Source organism: Epinephelus fuscoguttatus, linkage group LG8 (genome assembly GCF_011397635.1).
Source record: "Epinephelus fuscoguttatus linkage group LG8, E.fuscoguttatus.final_Chr_v1".
Taxonomy (NCBI): Eukaryota; Metazoa; Chordata; class Actinopteri; order Perciformes; family Serranidae; genus Epinephelus; species Epinephelus fuscoguttatus.
The window spans coordinates 10,888,351-10,910,691 of NC_064759.1; the positions used below are offsets into that span (position 1 = coordinate 10,888,351).

Below are 22,341 nucleotides of genomic sequence, written 5' to 3' on the forward strand. Positions count from 1 at the left end.
ATTTAATGAGATTAAAGGCGTAATATTTTGAGAATAAAGTCATAATACTATGAGAATAAAGTCGAAATATTATGAGATTAAAGTCGTAATTTAACGAGATTAAAGTCATAATATTACGACAATAAAGCCGTAGTTTTTTAAGGAAATAACCAACAACAAACAGAATATCAGATTATCTTTCATGCAGTTGTAAGTAGCCTACTTAATTATGTTCGGGAACCGGCACCGTGCCGGTTCTGTGTCAGTCGAAACTCTGCCACTGATTGGCCAGTCTGACATTCTTCATAATACATAAAGAACGTTAGTGAAACACAAGTTAGTGGACACGTTACTCGTTCCACAGGCGAAGGACCCCGGACACATAGCCTACAGTAAATACACCGGTTGTAAGTAACTTTTAACATACGTGAGTCTTTGTGCCTCTTGACTCTTGTCCCCTAACTAACGCTTGTTTCTGTTTCACTAACGATATTTTCACCCCATTAAGTCACATCCCGTTATTTCCTCTGTAAACCTAACATTACAGCCACCCACCACTTCATCACTGTCCCCATCACTGTTTCAACATCTCCTTGCTTAGGCTAGTGTAATATTAATGTGCCGCGGCTGGATCTGTGAGCGCTTGGTGGCTAAGAAGAGTGTTAAGAGTGGGTCAGCTCGATCTTAAAACTCCTTCTTAGTGAAAGATCTTCTTAAGTTAAGTGAAAGATCTTCTTAAGCTTCTTAAGCGATCTGGGAAACGCGGCCATTATCATGTCAACATACAGGGAAAATGTGTCCAGAGTTTATGACATTTACGGGAGAGCTAGAGCCATTTGACTAAAGCTGACATTATTACTGCTGTAGCATGATGTTATTAGGCTAAATAGCCTACTACATTTCTAACAGTGTCTGAGCTGATGTATTGACACAGCATGCTTGTAGGCTGCTGTAGCGTTAGGTTTACAGAGGAAATAAGGGGATGTGACTTAATCATGTGAAAATATTGTTAGTGAAAGAGAAACAAGCGTTAGTTAGGGGACAGGAGTCAAGAGGCACAAAGACTCATGTAGGCTATGTTAAAAGTTACTTACAACTGGTGTATTTACTGTAGGCTATGTGTCCGGGGTCCTTCGCCTGTGGAACGAGTAACGTGTCCACTAACTTGTCCCCAAACGAACGCATGTTTCTGTTAGGCCTATGTGTCGCTAATGTTCTTTATGTACTATGAAGGATGTCACACTGGCCAATCAGTGGCAGAGCTGGGCCCAGAGTTTCGACTGACAAGCTTGAAATATCACCTTTGTTCAACAGTCATTTTTCCACACAACAGCCACACCATTACCTGGATTACTTCCTGGATTTCTAAAGAGCCATGGGCTGGATTTGCACTGCTTAAATAGTGAACTGATTGTGAACTGATTGCAGTGACTGGTTACACCTGCATTACGGAGGTGTGTAGATGGACCAAACCAAGTGACAAAGCAACTTTAAAAGACAATAATGGACACTAATGGTTAATGTGAAAATGGATCCCTGTGTTAAAAGCATATGGATTTTGCACAAACAATATTAAAAGTGTGAACAGAGGATGACCTCGACTACAGTTAAAAAAACAGATAATGTGATATTAAAATGGATTGTGCTGGTGAGCGGGATTATAGAGTATAAGAACAGCGTACCACCTTCCCAGTTCATTGAGTCCCGCTAAAGAGGTGCTGTGGGGAGCTCTTTACATCTTTCTTTGAAGGTGAAGTTTATGTTATTTGTATTTAAAACCATGGTTAAAATGTATTTTCTTTGTTTATTTACTACTTTATTTGGATTCATTACTGTTAATTTTCTCTTTTCTGGTGTTGAATCCTTTTGTATTGGTTTATTGTTGATTGCAGGCAATCCAGGATTTTTCCCGTTTTGCTGCTTTTGATGTTGGGAAAATAAATCACCCTGCACCTTGCCTCAGTATGTGCTTGTCATCCTTTGTTGACCTATGTGAAGAGTCTGGTTCTAGTGATGGTCACACTTCCCTCACCTAAGTCATAGGTATGACACATGCATTACCTCCCCAAGGACAATCAGATCACAATTTAGTGTATCTGAGCACTAAATAAGGATAGACCGATACATCGGCCGATATATTTGAGTTTTTTACTTGCTATCGGCATCGGCCGATACGCGCGTGGGTTCGCGGATTTATTTTTCCCTGGCATGATTTACAGACAGGCATCCACAGGCAGCTCTGTGTTGCCGGAAGACCCTGCAGCACACATGCAGCGAATCCTACTGTGCACAGTAGTTGTTGTTTTATTTATGCTTCAGCTTAAATATTTGTTTATTTTATAAAGACATTACTGGAAGATTTAAGAGCACTGAACTCTTTTCTTTATTTGAATGTATAATAATAATAATAATAATAATAATAATAATATTCTACCTGTTCTACCTCAACTTTCCATCTTGTTTTAGTATTTTTTACTGTTCAATAAATGTTTCTTATTTTAAACTTGAGTCATCTCTCGGTCATCGGCTAAGGGTGATGGAAAAAAATCGGTATCGGCATTGGCCCTAAAAAATCCATATCGGTCTATCCCTAGCACTAAATATAACCCGATTGTACACAGGCAGCCTGCAACCACTAAATTAGTGCGGGTGTGGTCGGATTGTACTGATCGGACTATCTTTTATGAGGACAATGATGTGGCCAGTAGAGTAACTGACTACATCAACTTCTGTGTCAATAAAGAGCTTCCCTGTAAAACAATCAAATGCTTTTCAAATAACAAACCATGGGTAACTAAGGATGTTAAGGTTTTGCCAATGGGGATACTGATAACATTAGAGCAGCACAGAAAGAGCTGAAAAGTGTTATTAGAAAGGCAAAGATTGTGTACAAATATAAAATAGAGGACAGAATGCAGGACCAGAATATCAAGGCTGTGTGGAATGGTCTGAAATCTATAACTGGCTGTGGTGTCACCAGAGGGGGTCTCCAGAAGGAGGGAGTAACTCCCAATGAGGTCAATTCATTCTTTGCCAGATTTGACAAGCTTGATTCTTCTCTTGAACAAGCTCAGGTTTCCTTATCACTACAGCAGAGAAATAGTAATAGTACATGTCCTCCTGTTACCATCACAGTCAACCAAGTTTGCCATCAGTTGAGGAGAATTAAGACAAACAAGTCAGCGGGTCCTGACAGGGTTCATCCCCGCACCCTAAAAATTTGTGCTGACCAGTTGTGTGATGTGTTCCATCATATTTTTTCACGCTCACTCTCTGCACCAAAAATTTTAAAGTTACCAACTATGTGGAAAACATCCTGTCTTGTTCCTATCCCCAAGAAAAAAGGGCAAGTTAAAGAGCTTAATTACCTGAGACTAGGCATGTAACGATATGTCGAATTTCACGGTGTCACGATAAAATAAATTCTCCATACCATCGTGGGAATGCCACGGTAGTTATATAGCTGCGTTCTCCTGCAGAGCCGGTAATATGACTGTATGACTACATTCCCCATAATCCTTTGCATGCAACTGCACGCGCAGGTGAGAGCAGACTCGTGCAGCTCAGCCTCCGACTCTGACCCGTGACCAGAGGAAACAGCGAATAAAAGTAAGGCAATTGATTGTTCTTCTCTGTGGATTTTCTCCGTGACCGTCCGTCATAGCGAGAAGCCACACATATCACGTGAAACAGTGGAATCGTGGCTTTCCGACAAGGTAGTCCAATGTTTTAACAGCGAAAAAAATGTTTAAAAAATTACACTAAAATAATGTGTAACAAAGCTTTCATACGGCTTTGCACACACATTACTTTTGGATGGATTACTCGCGAATGCAGGGTCGCACAGAAATGCCACGCATATCACATGAAAGTGCAGGACCAGAGCTTTCCTCTCCTCATCTCCTGTTCTGAGAAAGTGTTAGGGTCTCCTTGATGTCAAGATTGTCAACCTGGCATGAACAAACTGAGTGAATGTGTGTTTTTGAGTTTTTCTATGACTTCCAGGGAAATGGCTAGGTTTTATTTATTTTGGTTTTCTTTTACACACATCTCTACCCACCTCTCTCTCTCTGTCTCTCACTCTCTCTCTCTGTATCTGTGAGTGAGGGATTGTGTGTTATTGAGTTTACATTATTTCTAATTTGTTAATTTTGTTGTTGTTGCAGGGTCTGATTGTTCTAAGTTCTGTATATTTGATGAATATTAAGACTGCTCTATCCTCATAATTTGATGTCATTCAGATGACTTTCTAGTAATAGTACTACACTACTTTTGTTCAGAGTAGGTTAAAAAATACTGAATGTTTCCATTTTCATATTCTGACACTATAGTTTTAATTGACATGGCTTAGTTATGGCACTTTAATGTCCGCCTACCAATATTAGAGCCTCTTGCTATGCAGGTCCAGCCTTATCGGGATCCTCTCCAGTTTGCTTACAGGAAAGGAGTCAGGGTTGACGATGCTCTCCTGTATATACTGCATAGCATATAGTCATCTGGAAAAAGCTGGTAGTTCTGTTCGAGTGACATTTTTCGATTTCTCAAGTGCATTCAACACTATTCAGCCACATCTGCTGGCCTCTAAACTGATGAATTGTAATCTTCATAGCACGAGTAGTAGTATAGATAGATAGTATAGAGAGGAAGTTGATAAATTTGTCAAATGGTGTGAGAGCAATTATTTAATCCTAAATGTCAGTAAAAGTTAGTTATTGACTTCAGAAGAAATAAAGACAAGCCTGCTCCAGTCTTCATTAATGGAAACCCAACTGAGATTGTCTCATCATATAAATACCTGGGTGTTGTTGAAGAAATTCACTCAAGTCCTAGTTCAAAGTTTGCTGTGGTGTTGGAAGTTTATTAGATGTCCGGGCATCGGTGAGTGGACTGACACAGAGTGGGTCTGTGACATTGGACTGACCCAGAGCAAATGAAATGGAAGCATTTTATACAGTAAGACCAAGGCAGTGATCAGTACAGAAACAATAGGCAGAAAGTAAGGACATTTGCATTCAAGCCTTACAATGTGACACACAGGCAAGATCAAGGGATAACTTAGTGGGGGAGGTGGTTCTCAGGTGATCACTTGACAATGTTAACTGAAAAGAGTCTCAACAGGAGGAGGTTCTACATGAAGAGAAAGCCATAGATGAAATCATCAGGGGATAATAATGATCAAGGGCAGTCATGAAGGAGGATTGTAACGTCACTAGATCAAGGTGCTGGTCTCAGACGTCACTTGATTTACATCACATCTCTGCTTATTGAATGTTTTTTATCAAAGCATTGTAGCCAGTGTGCTATTGTATACTGTTGTACGCTGGGGCAACAGCAATTTAGCCGATGATAAAAACAGAATCAATAAGTTTATTAAAAAGGCTGGATCCATAGTTGGATGTCCATGTGTTTCCCTTGACAGTGTTATGGAAGTTAGAACTAGGAGGAGGCTGAAGTCCATACTAGATCATGATAGTCACCCTCTGCAGTGCATATTCAGCAGCCTGCGGAGTACTGTCAGTGGTCGGCTTTTAATGCCAAAATGCTCTACTGAGCGTTTTAGAAGGACATTTGTTCCCACAGCTATAAGGCTTGTCTATAAAGGTTAATGCTACCTGTTTCTGTATGGCTGTATTCACAGCAAAGTAAAGGCCTAAATTATGTCTTCCTCCACAGACTCCACACTGTGCCTCAACCCTGAAGTGTACTGGAGTCTGCAGTATTATATTGGATTGTGCATTATTGGAGCTGTTGTTTTTTGTTTTGTTTTGGAATGTGATGCAATTATTGTAACTGGCATCACTGCATTGTAGATCCTTGCCACCAATCAGTGTTTCTTGGGAGTGTCTGTGTACATTTCTGTATTGTTTGTTGACTTGTATGTATATTTTATGCAGCCCTTTGTGGCATCTGTTTTTCTGTGTCATTTCTTATGCACTGGTGACCAGATCAATTTCCCCTCTAGGGATTAATAAAGTTTATTTATTTATTTATTTATTTAAGTACCAAAACTAAAAGTAGTCCTACTCACTCATAGACCAATATCTAATCTTCCCTTTATGTCAAAGATCCTTGAGAAAGTAGTCGCAGACCAGCTGTGTGATTTTCTCCATGATAATAATTTATTTGAGGAATTTCAGTCAGGATTTACAGTGCATCATAGCACTGAGACAGCTCTAGTTAAAATTACAAATGACCTTCTGATTGCTTCAGACAAAGGACTTGTCTCTGTACTTGTTTTATTAGATCTTAGTGCGGTGTTTGACACAATTGACCATCAAATCCTACTGCAGAGACTGGATCACTTAATTGGCCTAAAAGGTTCTGCACTGAGCTGGTTTAAATCTTATTTATCTGATCGTTTTCAGTTTGTTGACGTTCATAATGAATCATCCTTACGTACCAAAGTTTGTTTTGGAGTTCCGCAAGGTTCTGTGCTCGGACCAATCCTATTTACTCTATATATTCTTCCTTTAGGTAACATCATTAGAAATCACTCGATAAATTTCCATTGTTATGCGGATGATACTCAGTTGTATTTATCGATGAAGCCAGAAGAAAGTAATCAATTAACTAAACTCCATAACTGCCTTAAAGACATAAAAACTTGGATGAGCACCAATTTCCTGATGTTAAATTCAGACAAAACTGAAGTTATTGTTCTTGGCCCCAAACAACTCAGAGACTCTTTATCTGATGACATAGTTTCTCTAGATGGCATTGCTCTGGCCTCTAGCACTACCGTAAGAAACCTCGGAGTAATATTTGATCAAGATTTGTCGTTTAATTCTCATTTAAAACAGACCTCACGGACTGCATTTTTTCATCTGCGTAATATTGCGAAAATTAGGCCTATCCTGACCCGAAAAGATGCAGAAAAATTGGTCCACGCTTTTGTTACCTCTAGGCTGGATTACTGTAACTCCCTATTATCAGGTAGCTCTAGTAAGTCCTTAAAAACTCTCCAGCTAATTCAAAATGCAGCAGCACGTGTACTAACAGGAACTAAAAAACGAGATCATATTTCTCCTGTTTTAGCTCCTCTGAACTGGCTCCCTGTAAAATCCAGAAGTGAATTTAAAATCCTACTGTTAACTTATAAAGCTAAATGGTCTAAATGGTCAAGCTCCGTCATATCTTAGAGAGCTCATAGTGCCATATTATCCCACCAGAACACTGCGCTCTGAGAACGCAGGGTTACTTGTGGTCCCTAAAGTCTCCAAAAGTAGATCAGGAGCCAGAGCCTTCAGCTATCAGGCTCCTCTCCTGTGGAATCATCTTCCTGTTACGGTCCGGGAGGCAGACACCGTCTCCACATTTAAGACTAGACTTAAGCCTTTCCTCTTTGATAAAAAGCTGATAAAGCTTATACTTAGGGCTGGCTCAGGCTTGCCCTGTACCAGCCCCTAGTTAGGCTGACTTAGGCCTAGTCTGCCGGAGGACCCCCCCTATAATACACCGGGCACCCTCTCTCCTTCTCTCTCTCTCTCTGTCTCTCTCTCTCTCTCATATTCTATTACTGCATCTTGCTAACTCGGCCATTCTGGATGTCACTAACTCGGTCTCTTCTCCGGAGCCTTTGTGCTTCACTGTCTCTCAGATTAACTCATATCGCAGCGGTGCCTGGACAGCGTGACGTGTGTGGTTGTGCTGCTGTCGTGGTCCTGCCAGATGCCTCCTGCTGCTGCTGCCATCATTAGTCATTAGTCATACTTCTACTGTTATTATACACATATGACTATTGTCACACATGTATACTACCAGATATTAATACATACTTTCAACACATTGTATCACAGTGGCTAGAACTATAACTATAATACTATTACTTTCAATAATGTTGTAAGCTACTGTCATTACCTGCATCTCTCTCTCTCTCTCTCTCTCTCTCTCTCTCTCTCTCTCATTGTGTCATGCGGATTACTGTTAATTTATTATGCTGATCTGTTCTGTACGACATCTATTGCACGTCTGTCCGTCCTGGAAGAGGGATCCCTCCTCAGTTGCTCTTCCTGAGCTTTCTACCATTTTTTTCCCCGTTAAAGGGTTTTTTTGGGGAGTTTTTCCTTAACCGCTGTGAGGGTCCAAAGGACAGAGGGATGACGTATGCTGTAAAGCCCTGTGAGGCAAATTGTGATTTGTGATATTGGGCTTTATAAATAAAATTGATTGATTGATTGATTGACTATGAAGAATGGGCCATTTCAGAATAATGTAAATTAAATTCCTTGATTTATAATCACTGATACATGATATATACAGTACAGGCCAAAAGTTTGGACACACCTTCTCATTCAATGCGTTTTCTTTATTTTCATGACTATTTACATTGTAGATTCTCACTGAAGGCATCAAAACTATGAATGAACACATGTGGAGTTATGTACTTAACAAAAAAGGTGAAATAACTGAAAACATGTTTTATATTCTAGTTTCTTCAAAATAGCCACCCTTTGCTCTGATTACTGCTTTGCACACTCTTGGCATTCTCTCCATGAGCTTCAAGAGGTAGTCACCTGAAATGGTTTCCACTTCACAGGTGTGCCTTATCAGGGTTATTTAGTGGAATTTCTTGCTTTATCAATGGGGTTGGGACCATCAGTTGTGTTGTGCAGAAGTCAGGTTAATACACAGCCGACAGCCCTATTGGACAACTGTTAAAATTCATATTATGGCAAGAACCAATCAGCTAACTAAAGAAAAACGAGTGGCCATCATTACTTTAAGAAATGAAGGTCAGTCAGTCTGGAAAATTGCAAAAACTTTAAATGTGTCCCCAAGTGGAGTTGCAAAAACCATCAAGCGCTACAACGAAACTGGCACACATGAGGACCGACCCAGGAAAGGAAGACCAAGAGTCACCTCTGCTTCTGAGGATAAGTTCATCCGAGTCACCAGCCTCAGAAATCGCAAGTTAACAGCAGCTCAGATCAGAGACCAGATGAATGCCACACAGAGTTCTAGCAGCAGACCCATCTCTAGAACAACTGTTAAGAGGAGACTGCGCAAATCAGGCCTTCATGGTCAAATAGCTGCTAGGAAACCACTGCTAAGGAGAGGCAACAAGCAGAAGAGGTTTGTTTGGGCCAAGAATCACAAGGAATGGACATTAGACCAGTGGAAATCTGTGCTTTGGTCTGATGAGTCCAAATCTGAGATCTTTGGTTCCAACCGCCGTGTCTTTGTGAGACGCAGAAAAGGTGAACGGATGGATTCCACATGCCTGGTTCCCACTGTGAAGCATGGAGGAGGAGGTGTGATGGTGTGGGGGTGTTTTGCTGGTGACACTGTTGGGGATTTATTCAAAATTGAAGGCACACTGAACCAGCATGGCTACCACAGCACCCTGCAGCGACATGCCATCCCATCCGGTTTGCGTTTAGTTGGACGATCATTTATTTTTCAACAAGACAATGACCCTAAACACACCTCCAGGCTGTGTAAAGGCTATTTGACCAAGAAGGAGAGTGATGGAGTGCTGCGGCAGATGACCTGGCTTCCACAGTCACCGGACCTGAACCCAATCGAGATGGTTTGGGGTGAGCTGGACCGCAGAGTGAAGGCAAAGGGGCCAACAAGTGCTAAACACCTCTGGGAACTCCTTCAAGACTGTTGGAAAACCATTTCAGGTGACTACCTCTTGAAGCTCATGGAGAGAATGCCAAGAGTGTGCAAAGCAGTAATCAGAGCAAAGGGTGGCTATTTTGAAGAAACTAGAATATAAAACATGTTTTCAGTTATTTCACCTTTTTTTGTTAAGTACATAACTCCACATGTGTTCATTCATAGTTTTGATGCCTTCAGTGAGAATCTACAATGTAAATAGTCATGAAAATAAAGAAAACGCATTGAATGAGAAGGTGTGTCCAAAGGTGTGGCCTGTACTGTGTATATATATATATATATATATATATATATATATATATATATATATATTCCACTCTGGGGTTGAGGTGAATAAAAGAACTGTGTTGTGACCTAAATAACATGCTGTTGCTATCTGCAGAAAGTATTAAAGCATGAAATCCCGCATTTTTAATGTACGAAAGCATCCTGTATCATAACTACACGTGTGCCGTTTGTAACAAACCAAACCGCGTGAAAATCAGTTGAAAATTCAGTGAGTTATTCTATTTTACTTGTGCATACAGCTCCTTTCTCAATAGAAGTGAATGCACTGTGGAGCCGAAGCGAGACCCATCCAAGATGGCGGCCGGCGAGGACGTCAGTTCCAATAGGCAGCGGCAGTCAATGCGGCGTCTATGTATATATGTCTATGTGTCTTGAAGTCTTGAAGAAGAAAATGCAAATAGGTTGATTGATATAATGCAGCCACATTCTTAAAATGAAAAAGCATTTCTGGAAATGCATTTTAATTTTCAAATTTTACATTTCAAATTGAATTTTGGAATCTATTTGCTGGGGCATATTTTGAAAATTAAATCTCAAATGACTTTTTCTTTTTCATTTTAATTAAGTAAAAGAATGAGCAGTCTTGAAGAAGAAAATTAAAATGCAAATAGGATGACTGATGATTAATTTTATATATGAGTCAAATAATGCAGCCACATTCTTAAAATGAAAAAGCATTTCTGCAAATACATTTTAATTTAAATATTAGTCACGATTCGCTTCCATATAATACACCTACCTTCTGCCATTGTATTTTTTTCAATTGCTGCTGCTGAGGATCAAGGAGCTGTAAAATATAAATACATTTAAAAACTTTAGATAAGATAAAGACTTCAGAACAATGTGCAGTATTGTTCTTAGACAATATGCATACCTCTGTTGTTTCATATACATCTCAATGATAAATAACATGGTGTCTCTCTTTAATGATCAGAGTAGGGCTGCAACTAATTATCATTTTCATTGTTGATTCATCTGTTGATTATTTTCTCTATTAATTCATTAGTTGTTTGGTCTATAAAATGTCACAAAATGGTGAAAATGTCCAAGATGAAGTCCTCAAATATCTTGTTTCGTCCAGAACTCAAAGATATTCAGTTGCCATTTCACATTTAAGAAGCTTTTTCCTTTAGAAAAATACTCAAAACCAGTGAATTGATAATCAGATTAGTTGGTAACTAATTTAATGGAAGACAACTAATCAATTAACTGATTAATTGTTGCAGCTCTAGATCAGAGCGCCAAGAATGCAAGACAAAATAAACAGAACAGAAATAAGAACAGATATACAACAATATAAGGCTCAGTTAAAGGTATAATACGCAGGAATTGTCAGTTACTCTTTGAAACAGTATCGCCACTGAAAGTGAAGGCCAACCCCAGAGTCACTCTTGTTCACTATCTTTGCGTTTTAATGGTGCTGTGTCCATGAGCAAAGAAGTAGACTATCAAAATAGTTGCGTAGTTTTGTAATAAAAAGTACATTTCTCACACATGAACAATAGCAGGTATATTATGGGTCCCAGACATTATTTGATTTACTGAGCAGATTAATCTGTACAGGATTGTAGTGAGGTAAAAGGTAAAACATTGGCTTTCAAAATACAGTGAAGTGAAAGAATTTAGTAGAATAACTTGGAAATAGTCAAGTAAAGTAGAAATACCTCAAGTACAGTAGCCTAACATGTGTGTGTGTGTGTGTGTGTGTGTGTGTGTGTGTGTGTGTGTAAACTCAGTAGGGATGGGAATTGATAGAATTTTATTGATATCAATGCCATTATTTATTCTGCTCATCGATCCGATTCTTTATCGATTCCCTTATCGATTCCTCCCGTGAATTAATGATATCACCTCCTGTTGTTTGTAACCCAAGACATCTGCTTTCATAATGTTTTATTATGAACCTTAAAGCCATGGTCTAGTTTAGAAAGACGATGAGAAAGATTTGAAAAAAAGCATCCCCCCCCCACACACACACATACACACACCCTCCCTCTGTGCTCCATGATCCCTCCCCTCTGAGCTCATATCCTCTACCCTCGGAGCCTCCTAATGACACACCTCCTCCCGTATAGAAATGTTTCGACGCTGTCTAACCACACAAAAAACTAACAGCAGCTTTCACAGTCATAAGCCAGCATTGGCATACAGTTATCTATGTCACAACAGCCACAATGAGTTGTTATTAATGTTACTCCTAGCTGGTGATCTAGAGGTAAATCCTGGCCCACAGCCTGAGTGTGTCAACACCATGCAGCTAGTGCAGCTCAGGTGAGGCAGCTAACGCAGCTAGCCCAGCATATTATAAGAACAAATGGCGTGCAAATCAACTCAACTGCCCTCATCTTACCTGTCATAAGAATTGGTTTGTAATGACCTTTAAAGCAAATAGAGACCAGAGCCGAAATATCAAAGTTTAAGTTTGTAGTTTATTATCTTGTACAAGAGGAGCGTTTCACAGTGCAACACACAAGATGAGGTTACACAGAATAGGCTCCCTGAGGAGCATACACTGCAGGTTTTTATACAGTATATCTGGGCGTTGAATACAGGAGGTTTCAGTTCCCCTAATCTATCAAGTACATACTTCATTGATAACAATGGTTGTCAGTTGGTGTGACGTCTTGTCTCACTGTCCTCCGGGTGACCTTGTCCTTGTCCTGTGTCCGACCCTCTGTTTCTCTCGCTTTACATATGATAGACTTCCTTTTGCTCTTAACCACCTGCTGATCTTGCAGTTGCTATAGCATTAAACAGGAACCTCCAGCACTTGCACAAGACAATGGCATGTTTACATCTTGTGATCATAATTTTCTTTTAATTTTTTTTTTTTTCCGTGTACCTGGAGCGGGGATGCGCGAGGCACCACAGCGGGCTAGCAGCTCCAGGGAGGCTAACAACAACAGCGTCCTGCCGCCGTCGGGTCCATGTCATTGGTTCGACATCCCATTAATCCGACTGTCCGCGGTGCTGAACGGCTCGCGGCGGGCGTATGGTGCGCCGCGACCGGCTCTGAGTCAGCTGGGAAAGGCTTGAGGCGGAGCACGCTCACGGCTTATGTGTTTGTCACTTTCTTTTTCATTTCAACCCACACCATGATCTTTTCCTGACTATAACCAAGTGGTTTTTGTGCCTAAACCTAACCAAACCTTAACCACAAGGCATCATGATGATTTCGGAACGGACTTCGGAACAATGGCTTTAATATGGTCGGAACAATGGGATGTCGAACCAATGGGCTGTTGGACCAATGGGCAGTTCCCCCGCCGTCTACCTGGAGCGGGGATGCGCGAGGCTCCACAGCGGGCTAGTAGCTCCAGTGAGGCTAACAACAACAGCGTCCTACCGCGGTCTACCTGGAGCGGGGATGCACGAGGCTCCACAGCGGGCTAGTAGCTCCAGTCAGTGGCGAATCCAGGACATTTTTACTGGGGTGGCCAAGATGGGACACAAAGCTAGTGTGGGGTGGCCATGGCATAGCAAAGTATAATGCCACGTACGCAGCCAACCCCGGTTCGAATCCTGGCCGGAGGACCTCTGCTGCATGTCACATCCCCTCTCTCTCCCATGATTTCCTGTCTCGTAACTGTCAAATAAAGGTGTCTATGCAGGTAAAAAAATATTTGAAAAAAAAAAAAAGTCTTTTTTTTCCATTTCCACCTATCACAGTTCTAAGAGCCATTTCCTTATAGTGGACTAAAGTCCTCATCTCTTCACAAGTTAGATTAAGGTAGCAATATTCAACAGCTCTTAACTCATCCTGTAGAATAACATTAATCAGTCATCAGCTCATCATCTGTGTCACCTGGGGTCCGTTTCACAAAGCAGGTTCAACAAACTCTGAGTCTAATCCTGAACTCTGAGTTGATCTACTCTGAGATAGGAAACTCTGAGTTTCCGGTTCCAGAACAGCTGATTTGAATCAGTTTAATCAACTCGGAGTAGTTTCACCTGGAGTTAAGCGCACCAAAACTATAAAAGCCAGCATCAATGGAGCCCGATTCGACGAGTCACCATGGCAACGGGAAGAGGAGGGCTGCATTTTCACCCCACTAGAATTAGAAATCTTAATGCGCTCATACTGCGAGTTTGAACACGTTTTCAAAAAGAAGTGCAACACCGCTGCAGCTGCAAAAGAGAGGGCAACGGCGTGGGAGAATGCAGAAGTTTAAATGTAGTCCTTTGCAATCACAATAATATTACAGGGGGAAACTGCTTAAATGGTAGCCTATTAATTTATTTCATTTAGGTGCAATCCCGGAGGAGAAGCGCACTTGGCAGCAGTTTAGGATGAAATATAAAAACATTGTTCAAACAGGTAAGACCTCGGCATAATCTCATGGGGGTACCTCATTTTGATCATGTTTTACATTGTAAAGTAAATATTAAGTGGCTGTTTGACTGTGCAGTTGTTTTATCCCCAACATAATGCTGTTTTCACACACATAAATGTCTTCTCATCTATATCATGTTCTGTCAAATAATTAAGCCTGTTTAAACTAACACAGACTTCTACTCTGCAGATGCAGAAGGCAGATGCCCGTAAAATGAGCACACTTTTCTGACCGCTCTGCATACAGTTGCCTCACGCAAATGTTCAGCGTCTCCGACATTGTACAAAAAAAATTCCATTTGCAAAGAAACACAGTGCAGCACACAATATCTGCTGGGATGTGAGAGCATGACTACGATTAGTAATGTTGCAAACGTAAGGACGGATTAGGTTGTGTAGGTAGATGATGGACTGTGACGTGACGTACAGCTCAAAAAGATAATTGTGTGGAAATGCTAAAACATCTGTGCGCGGTCTGATAACCATCTCCCAACGAATATTTAATTCTCTGCGCAGTAATGCTGCACCTTCATCCACGGGATCGTTATCAAAAGGACATGCCATGTTAGTGAAAAAAGTCGCCAGCTACTGTGCCTAATGGACCTCTAATATACTGACTCTGATTTTTTTAATGATTTTTTTTAAATGACAGACGGCAGAACTAGGCTACGCCAAAACTCGCCTGCTGACTGAATGAATGAGGAAATCAAATGGAGTGTGTGGCTCTGAAAGAGGGCGGAGACAGAGAGAAACTCGAGGTTCATTGAGAAAAACCTGGTCCCGACCAGGTTAGGTTCATAGAGTCTGTTACTACGGTAACTGACCGAGAGCTTAAGTTACCTCTCTCTCTGAAACAGGCTAGAGTTACCCCTCTTTCTCTGGTTTGAGTTACCTCCCTTTTTGAAACGGAAAACTCAGAGTTTCCCTCATTTCAGGGTTAACAGACTCTGAGTTTTCACTAAACCTGCTTTGTGAAACGGACCCCAGGTCAGAAAACACAGAAGTTACCCTTCAACACAGTGAGAACCATCCAATTTAAAACCTTTGGTTTGATTTGCATCACCATTTATGATGTTCAGGATGAGGATGGTTTTCAACCTGCATCTACTGAATGAAAGCTGTGATGTGCAAAGTCAGACTCACTCTCTCCAACACTGCAGGTTGATGTTCATCCACTGAGTGTTCCTCTGCAGAGAAAAGACATTTAAAATGACTCAGAGGATTAAACTCTAACCTAACATAGAAAGTATAATCAACTTTAAAAAGGCTCAGTTACCTCAAAAGTAGATATAGCAAATTCACAATATCATAAACACTTTCACAGTCTAAAGCAATCCAACACAAAAGTCCTGCAACAATTACTAAACTCATTAAACTTAAAACATTCTGTGTGACTGTTATTGATTTAATTATGATTCAGTTGATGATTTATTGATCCCTGCTGCGTTTTACCTTTTTTAAATTATGAATCATAAAATGTATTTATTAGACATTTATGAGACATGTGAGATTATGTGACAGTTTTTGTCTTACCTTTGAGTTCTGAGCTGGGCTTTGACAACCTCTGCATCAGATCAGTCCTGTTCATTTTCTTTACAACCTCCCTGGTTAACTGCACAGACTGTTGGCTGTAGGTCTGCAACATCACATCCACTATTTGTGCTCTGTCTGTGGTGTCATTCACCTCTGGTGAGATATCTGGGAGGTTCTTCTGGGAGACAATCCACTCCAGGTACCACTTAAATTTCTTGAGCTCCTTGTCACTCAAATCATTCAGAGTTTCCAAAAGCAGCTGTTTAACAGCTGCCATTGTTGCTACCTGAAATAATCAATACATTTATAGGACATATATTTAATCCACTGGGACAATTACAAATGTGTATCTTTGCACCACATCAATATTAATGGAGATGTGAGTGTTACTGGCAGATCACACAAGATCCATTTGGTGACTGCTGTTGTGTTATCAGAATCAGAATCAGCTTTAGTCGCCAAGTACGTGCGTACATACAAGGAATTTGACTCGGGCAGACTTGCTCTCAATGTGCCAAAATTGACATGAGTACTCAAAATTTAGGCAAGAAGTGGAATATACTGAAATATACGATATACAAAAATACATCAAATATAAAAATATATACAATATACAAGGATTAAGTACATTTGGTCCAGCTGTTTTTTATAGATTGATATATTTGTACATATTTGTGTTTTAGTATATTTTGCTTTTTTTTAAGAAACACAAACTACAAATCAAAAGATGATTCCCTTTTCCTTCTTCCTTTTAATTCTTATGAACTGGCTAATTGTTTTTCTTTTAAGTTACAGGCTGCAGCTCTTTTCAAAAACACTGAAATGAGTCACAGTGGCTCAAAAGATTATTTTCATTATTTTATGTTTATTTTGTTTAATGCCTCTGGAAAAAAGTACAATAAATAGATGTTTCTGGTGGATAAAGTTCTCTTCACTGTTGATGAAAAAAGTCACGGAAAATGTTCATGCTGACATTTCCTCATCTCATCCTCAGTGAGAAAAATATCATGTTATTAATGTTGGATTAAATCACTGCTAAAGAGCTCGACCTGAACGCAGCTTCAGTTCTGTGAAAAATAAATAAGTGAATCATGACTTCTGATTGTATCATTATTTAAAATGTTCAAGATGATGGTAATTTTTAACCTGCATTTTTTAATGAAAGCTGTTTTACATAAAGTCAGACAGATGTGACATTACTCACTTTCTGGATCAGTGCAGGTCGGTGTTCATCTGAGTGTTGCTCTGAGGAGAAAAGTGGTAAAAGTCATCAGTGACTGATCAAACATCTGACAGTAAATTTGTTTTCAGGTCATTCTGCTTTGTAAAAATTTCAAATAGGCAAAATTACACTGAAATCAGCTCAACAGTCATTTTTGCCTCCTCTCTCAAAATATTTTTCAAATTTCACATTAGTCATGAAACATATTCTCTATGAAGAGAATGATTCTTATTTTCTCTACATCATAAATCTTAACATTTATGAATATTTATTAAGCTTAATATTTCTAATTTAAAGAGAAGAAAACATGGTTTATAAACTAAAGACACATAAGACCAGATTTTTCTTCATTTTCTTACTTTTGGGTCCTTTGCTGCTGTCTGACAACCTCTGCACCAGATCAGTCCTCTTCATCTTCTTTAAAACCTCCTGTGTCGTCTCCACAGACTGTTGGCCATAGGTCAGCACCATTAAAAACACTGTGTCCTGCTCATCTTCTATCTCCTGCAGTATCGGTGTCATGCGTGAGAGGCGTCTGTAGAGGTCAGTCTGACTCAGGAGGACCTCTCTGAACTCCCTGAGCTCCCAGTCACTCAAACCAGCCAGTGTTTCCAAAAGCAGCTCTATGAGAGACGTCATCATCTCCACCTGGTAAATTCAAAGGAAATGTTCATGAGGTAAAAGTGCAATTTGTCAGCTGGGATGATTACAGATTTGTCTGTTCACATCTCATCAATGTCTGTGTTTTAGAAATGCGGATGAGGTAAGAGTACATCAACTTTTTTAAAGATATTTTTGAGCATTTTTAGCCTTTATTTGACAGGACATGCAAGTGTGAAGGGGGGAGGGAGAGAGAGAGAGAGAGAGAGATGCAGCAAAGGGCCACAGGCTGGAGTCGAACCCAGGCTGCTGCGGCAACAGCCTTGTACATGGGGCGCCTGCTCTACCACTAAGTCACTGACGCCCCGAGACTACATCAGTCATATCACACAAAGTAATGATACAACTGATCACATAATGTCAGACAGAAGTGTCATTACTCACCTTCTGGATCAATGCAGGCCAATGTTCATCCACACAGTGTTTCTCTGAGGACAAAGGAAATATGAATGAATGATTGAATTAACATAAGGCTCTACAATAAGACAATGTCAGACTTTTATAATTCTAATATCAAGGATTTATATTAGAACTGATTAAATGAACAAAAAAAAAATCAACTTTAACAGTAACATCATAAAAATCAATGACGGTTTCACCTGACGTCTTCTTCGCTATTAAACTCTGTGTTAAAGGTTCATACTCTGAAATGTTAATTAAAATAACTGCAGTGCTTAGAGGAAACATTATTTTTTGTTCATGGATGATATTTCTTATTTTGTTTGTTGTGCTTTAAGTTTTTTACAGGACACATACCTCCCTCTGTGGTTCTCACACCAAAAGCTTCAGCTGATGATCCTGCAGCTGCAACACATTTAATGACAACTGTAATCATAATAATAAAGACAGTGTGTGAAGCCTTTATGTGTTCTTGTCCTGAGTGGAATACTGAGTCCTCCTGAGAACAAAAAGTCTTTATTATTTCAGTTTCAGGTGTGTGGACTCAAGGCAGGAGGAAGACATGGTTACAGAGATCACAGAGGGAATCAATGAGAAAACACTGTAATAATCTGCCTGACACAGATTGCCTGTCTGTCTCCACAGTGGAGTGTAGTATAAGTCAAATCAAAGCTTTACACAGAGACAACTCAACGAATTAATGTGAAACCATGGAGACAACATTTGTCCGATTCCTATCAGATTAAATACAAGACTGATAATGAGCTCAACATACACACATTTAATGATCAAAGATCATGTGGCCCAATCACAGAAAATGTTTTCAAAGAAAAACTTTTGAAAACACAACATTTATAAAAAAAAAAGGACCAAAATCAACAGATTCATTAATTTCTCAGAACATCTTTACTTTAAAGGCAAAATCCAAAACATTCACCTCTGAGGTAATCTTTGTCTTACATCACATTTAGTTTTTATGTTGTAAGCACAAGTAAATTTAGTTTGTTAAATGAGTCACTTCATTCATTTCACAGAGTGGGAAGCATATTCCCATATTATTAAAATAACAGACACCTAACTCTGTGAAGCTGATATTCAGTTTGTAGTTGAGACTGTGTTTCAGAGGTGTTGTTTCAGCTCTTTGGTTGTAACATGTTGTTACTGCATTGCTTTGACTATAAGCTGCTGATTTTGTAACAATACATATTTATTTGTTATTACATATAAAGTTACAGTTGTCTCCTTTATCTTACCTTTGTGTCCTGAGCTGGTCTCTGGCAGCCTCTGCACCAGATCAGTCCTGTTCATGTCCTTCAAAACCTGCTTGGTCACCTCCACAGACTGTTGACCGTATCTCTCCAACATCACGACAACCAGTATGTTTACAGAGTGAATCCAATGCAGTTCACTCCATGAGATGAGTTTAAGGCTCCTCTGGAAGAGCGTGAACTGCAGCAAACACTTGAATTTCTTGAGCTCCACGTTACTCAAATCACCTAGTGTTTCTAAAAGCAGCTCTTTAACAGCCCTCATTGTTGCCACCTGGAAAATTATAAGTATATGTTCATAGTGAAAATATGTTTATTAAATTTATCTTATTGCACCTTATTGATGTCATTATTATTTTAGTCATTTGAATATTCTAATGTTTTCTACAAGATCATCTAGGCCACTGTAGGTTTGGTCATACAAACCCCCTGATGTGAACATTAGATTTTGTTGATGAATTCATTGTATTTGATTCAAATCATGACTTTGGTTTAATTTATCATCATTAATGTTGATATGAATTTAAACCTGCATCTTATTTAATAAAAGCTGTACTCTGCGTGGTCACACAGATATGACATTGCTTACTTTGTGGATCAGTGCAGACAGGTGTTCATCCACAGAGTGTTTTTCTGAGGAGAAAGAAATGAAGTAAAAACATTGATCATCAGACGACACTGCTTTGTGGAAAAGAATAATTCCAAAAAGGTCAACACAAAATTACACTTGAACTTTCAGATTATTTTTGAGACATTTTGCCCCCTTTCCTGAAATACGTTTCCATACTTCACATTAGACATAAAACACCAGATGATGTGTCTCTTCTCTACAGTATAAACCTTATTATTTATAATGTGAAGAGAAGAAAACAGCTTATAAACTTAGGAGACACATGTTCGGGACCAGTTTTATAATTTTAAAATGTTTTTGTCTTTATTGTCTTACTTTTGGGTCCTGAGCTGCTGTCTGACAAAATCTGCACCAGATCAGTCCTCTTCATCTTCTCTAAAACCTGCTTGGTCGTCTCCACAGACTGTTGACCATCAATCTGCACCATTAAAAACACTGTGACCTGCACGTCTGCTGTCCTCAGCTGCCTCCAATAGAAGCGTCCGTGGAGGTGATTTTGACTCAGGACTGTCTTGAACTTCTCAAGCTCCCCGACACTCAAACCAGCCAGTGTTTCCAAAAGCTGCTTTATGACAGACGTCATTGTTTTCACCTGGTAAATTCAGAGGAAATGTTCATGGGGTAAAAGTGCAATTTGTCAGCTGGGATGAACAAAAAAAATTCTGTTCACATCTCATCAGCGTCCTGTTTTATAAATAAGGATGTGGCAGAGTACATCGGTTATATCACACAAAGTAATGATCAAACACCAGTGCTGTTTTTTATTTATTACAACATCAAGCTGCATTCTTTTTATCCTCTTTTACAAGTATTTTGTTTTCATAAACAGGTTCATTGTATTAAATTCCATTGCCTGTGTTAAACTCTTTCAAACACTCATCTATAAAAACTGCAATGAGTCTCTTGATTTTAAAACAGAGCTGCAGAGTTCAACCAGTTGCATCTTTTCTTCTCATATAGTAAAGTAAGAAACACACTATAATATTTTTTTGACTTTTGTTCATTTCTTTCCCTGTCAAAGTTAGAAAAACAAATCAAGAAGAGTGTACTATATATATGTTCCACTAAAGGTAAAGCTAACACAAATGATCAACATTATTGGTAAATAATATTCATGCTGAAGACCTCATGTGTTCATTATGCAGCTTAATCAGTTCAATTCTGTGAGAAATAATAAAATTAAACTAAAAGCTGCACTGTGTAAAGTCAGAGTGATGTGACATTACTCACCCTCTGGATCAGAGAAGGCCGCTGTTTCTCTGAGGAGAAAAGAAGTAGAAAAAGACCTATTAACTTTAACATCAGGCTTAATAAACATTTATGATCCAAATGATTTAATCCAGGGCGGCACGGTGGTGTGGTGGTTAGCACTCTCGCCTCACGGCAAGAGGGTTGCCGGTTTGATCCCGGGCGTGGGAGCCCTTCTGTGCTGAGTTTGCATGTTCTCCCCGTGTCAGCGTGGGTTCTCTCCGGGCACTCCGGCTTCCTCCGACAGTCCAAAGACACGCAGACTGGGTTAATTGATTACTCTAAATTGCTCATAGGTGTGAATGGTTGTTTGTCTCTATGTGTCAGCCCTGCGATAGTCTGGCGATCTGTCCAGGATGTACCCTGCCTCTCGCCCGATGTCAGCTCCCCCCGCAACCCTCAAGAGGATGAAGCGGTTAGAAGATGAATGAATGAATGAATGAATGATTTAATCCTGAAGTGACACTTAAACCTTTTTAACAGTGACATAATAATATGTCAAGTCAATACATCGAGTCAAAGTTTATTACAGCCCAATGTAGGCATGCCTCAAAGGGCCAATCAAATAATAACTTAAATTAAATTTTGACTTTATATCTAAAGTCCAACGTCATAAAACACGATTTGCCTCAGAGGGCTTTACAACATATGACATCCCTCTGTCCTTGGACCATCACAGCAGATAGTGAAATATCCCTCCCCCTAAAAAAAACCTTTTAACGTGGGAAAAATGGTAGAAACCTCAGGAAGAGCAACTGAGGAGGGATCCCTCTTCCAGGACGGACAGACATGCATTAAATGTCGTGTGTACAGAACAAAATGCGAATGTGGTGGAACTAAAAGATTTTTCAATAGTGCTGATCAGGGTTGCAGCGATATACTGCTTTCAAGGTATAAAGTCATATATAAGCTGACGGATGTCAAACTGTGTACATTTGCTTATCTACAATATAAAATAAAATTCAACTGGACGTTGAATCTCCCCTTTATTTTAGTTATGTTCTAAGGAGAGACTTTTTACACATACTTCCATTAACACAATGGTTTCAAGTTTCAATTATAGTCATAAAACCTTTGTTTAACCAACCAGAACCCTTCTGTTTTTATTCCATTAAGAGTCACTCTGACTGATAACAAGACAAATTCTTTAATACCATGA

At 39.6% G+C, this 22,341-nt stretch overlaps 1 protein-coding gene across 1 annotated transcript in view; it reads right to left on the reverse strand.

The window, feature by feature from the left end:
- Positions 1-22,341, reverse strand: part of LOC125893022 (uncharacterized) — a 158,527-nt gene that overhangs the window by 50,887 nt on the left and 85,299 nt on the right. The window contains exon 18 of the mRNA XM_049583427.1: positions 15,365-15,408. Coding sequence (XP_049439384.1) covers positions 15,365-15,408 — 44 coding nt within the window. The remainder of the gene's footprint in view (positions 1-15,364; positions 15,409-22,341) is intronic.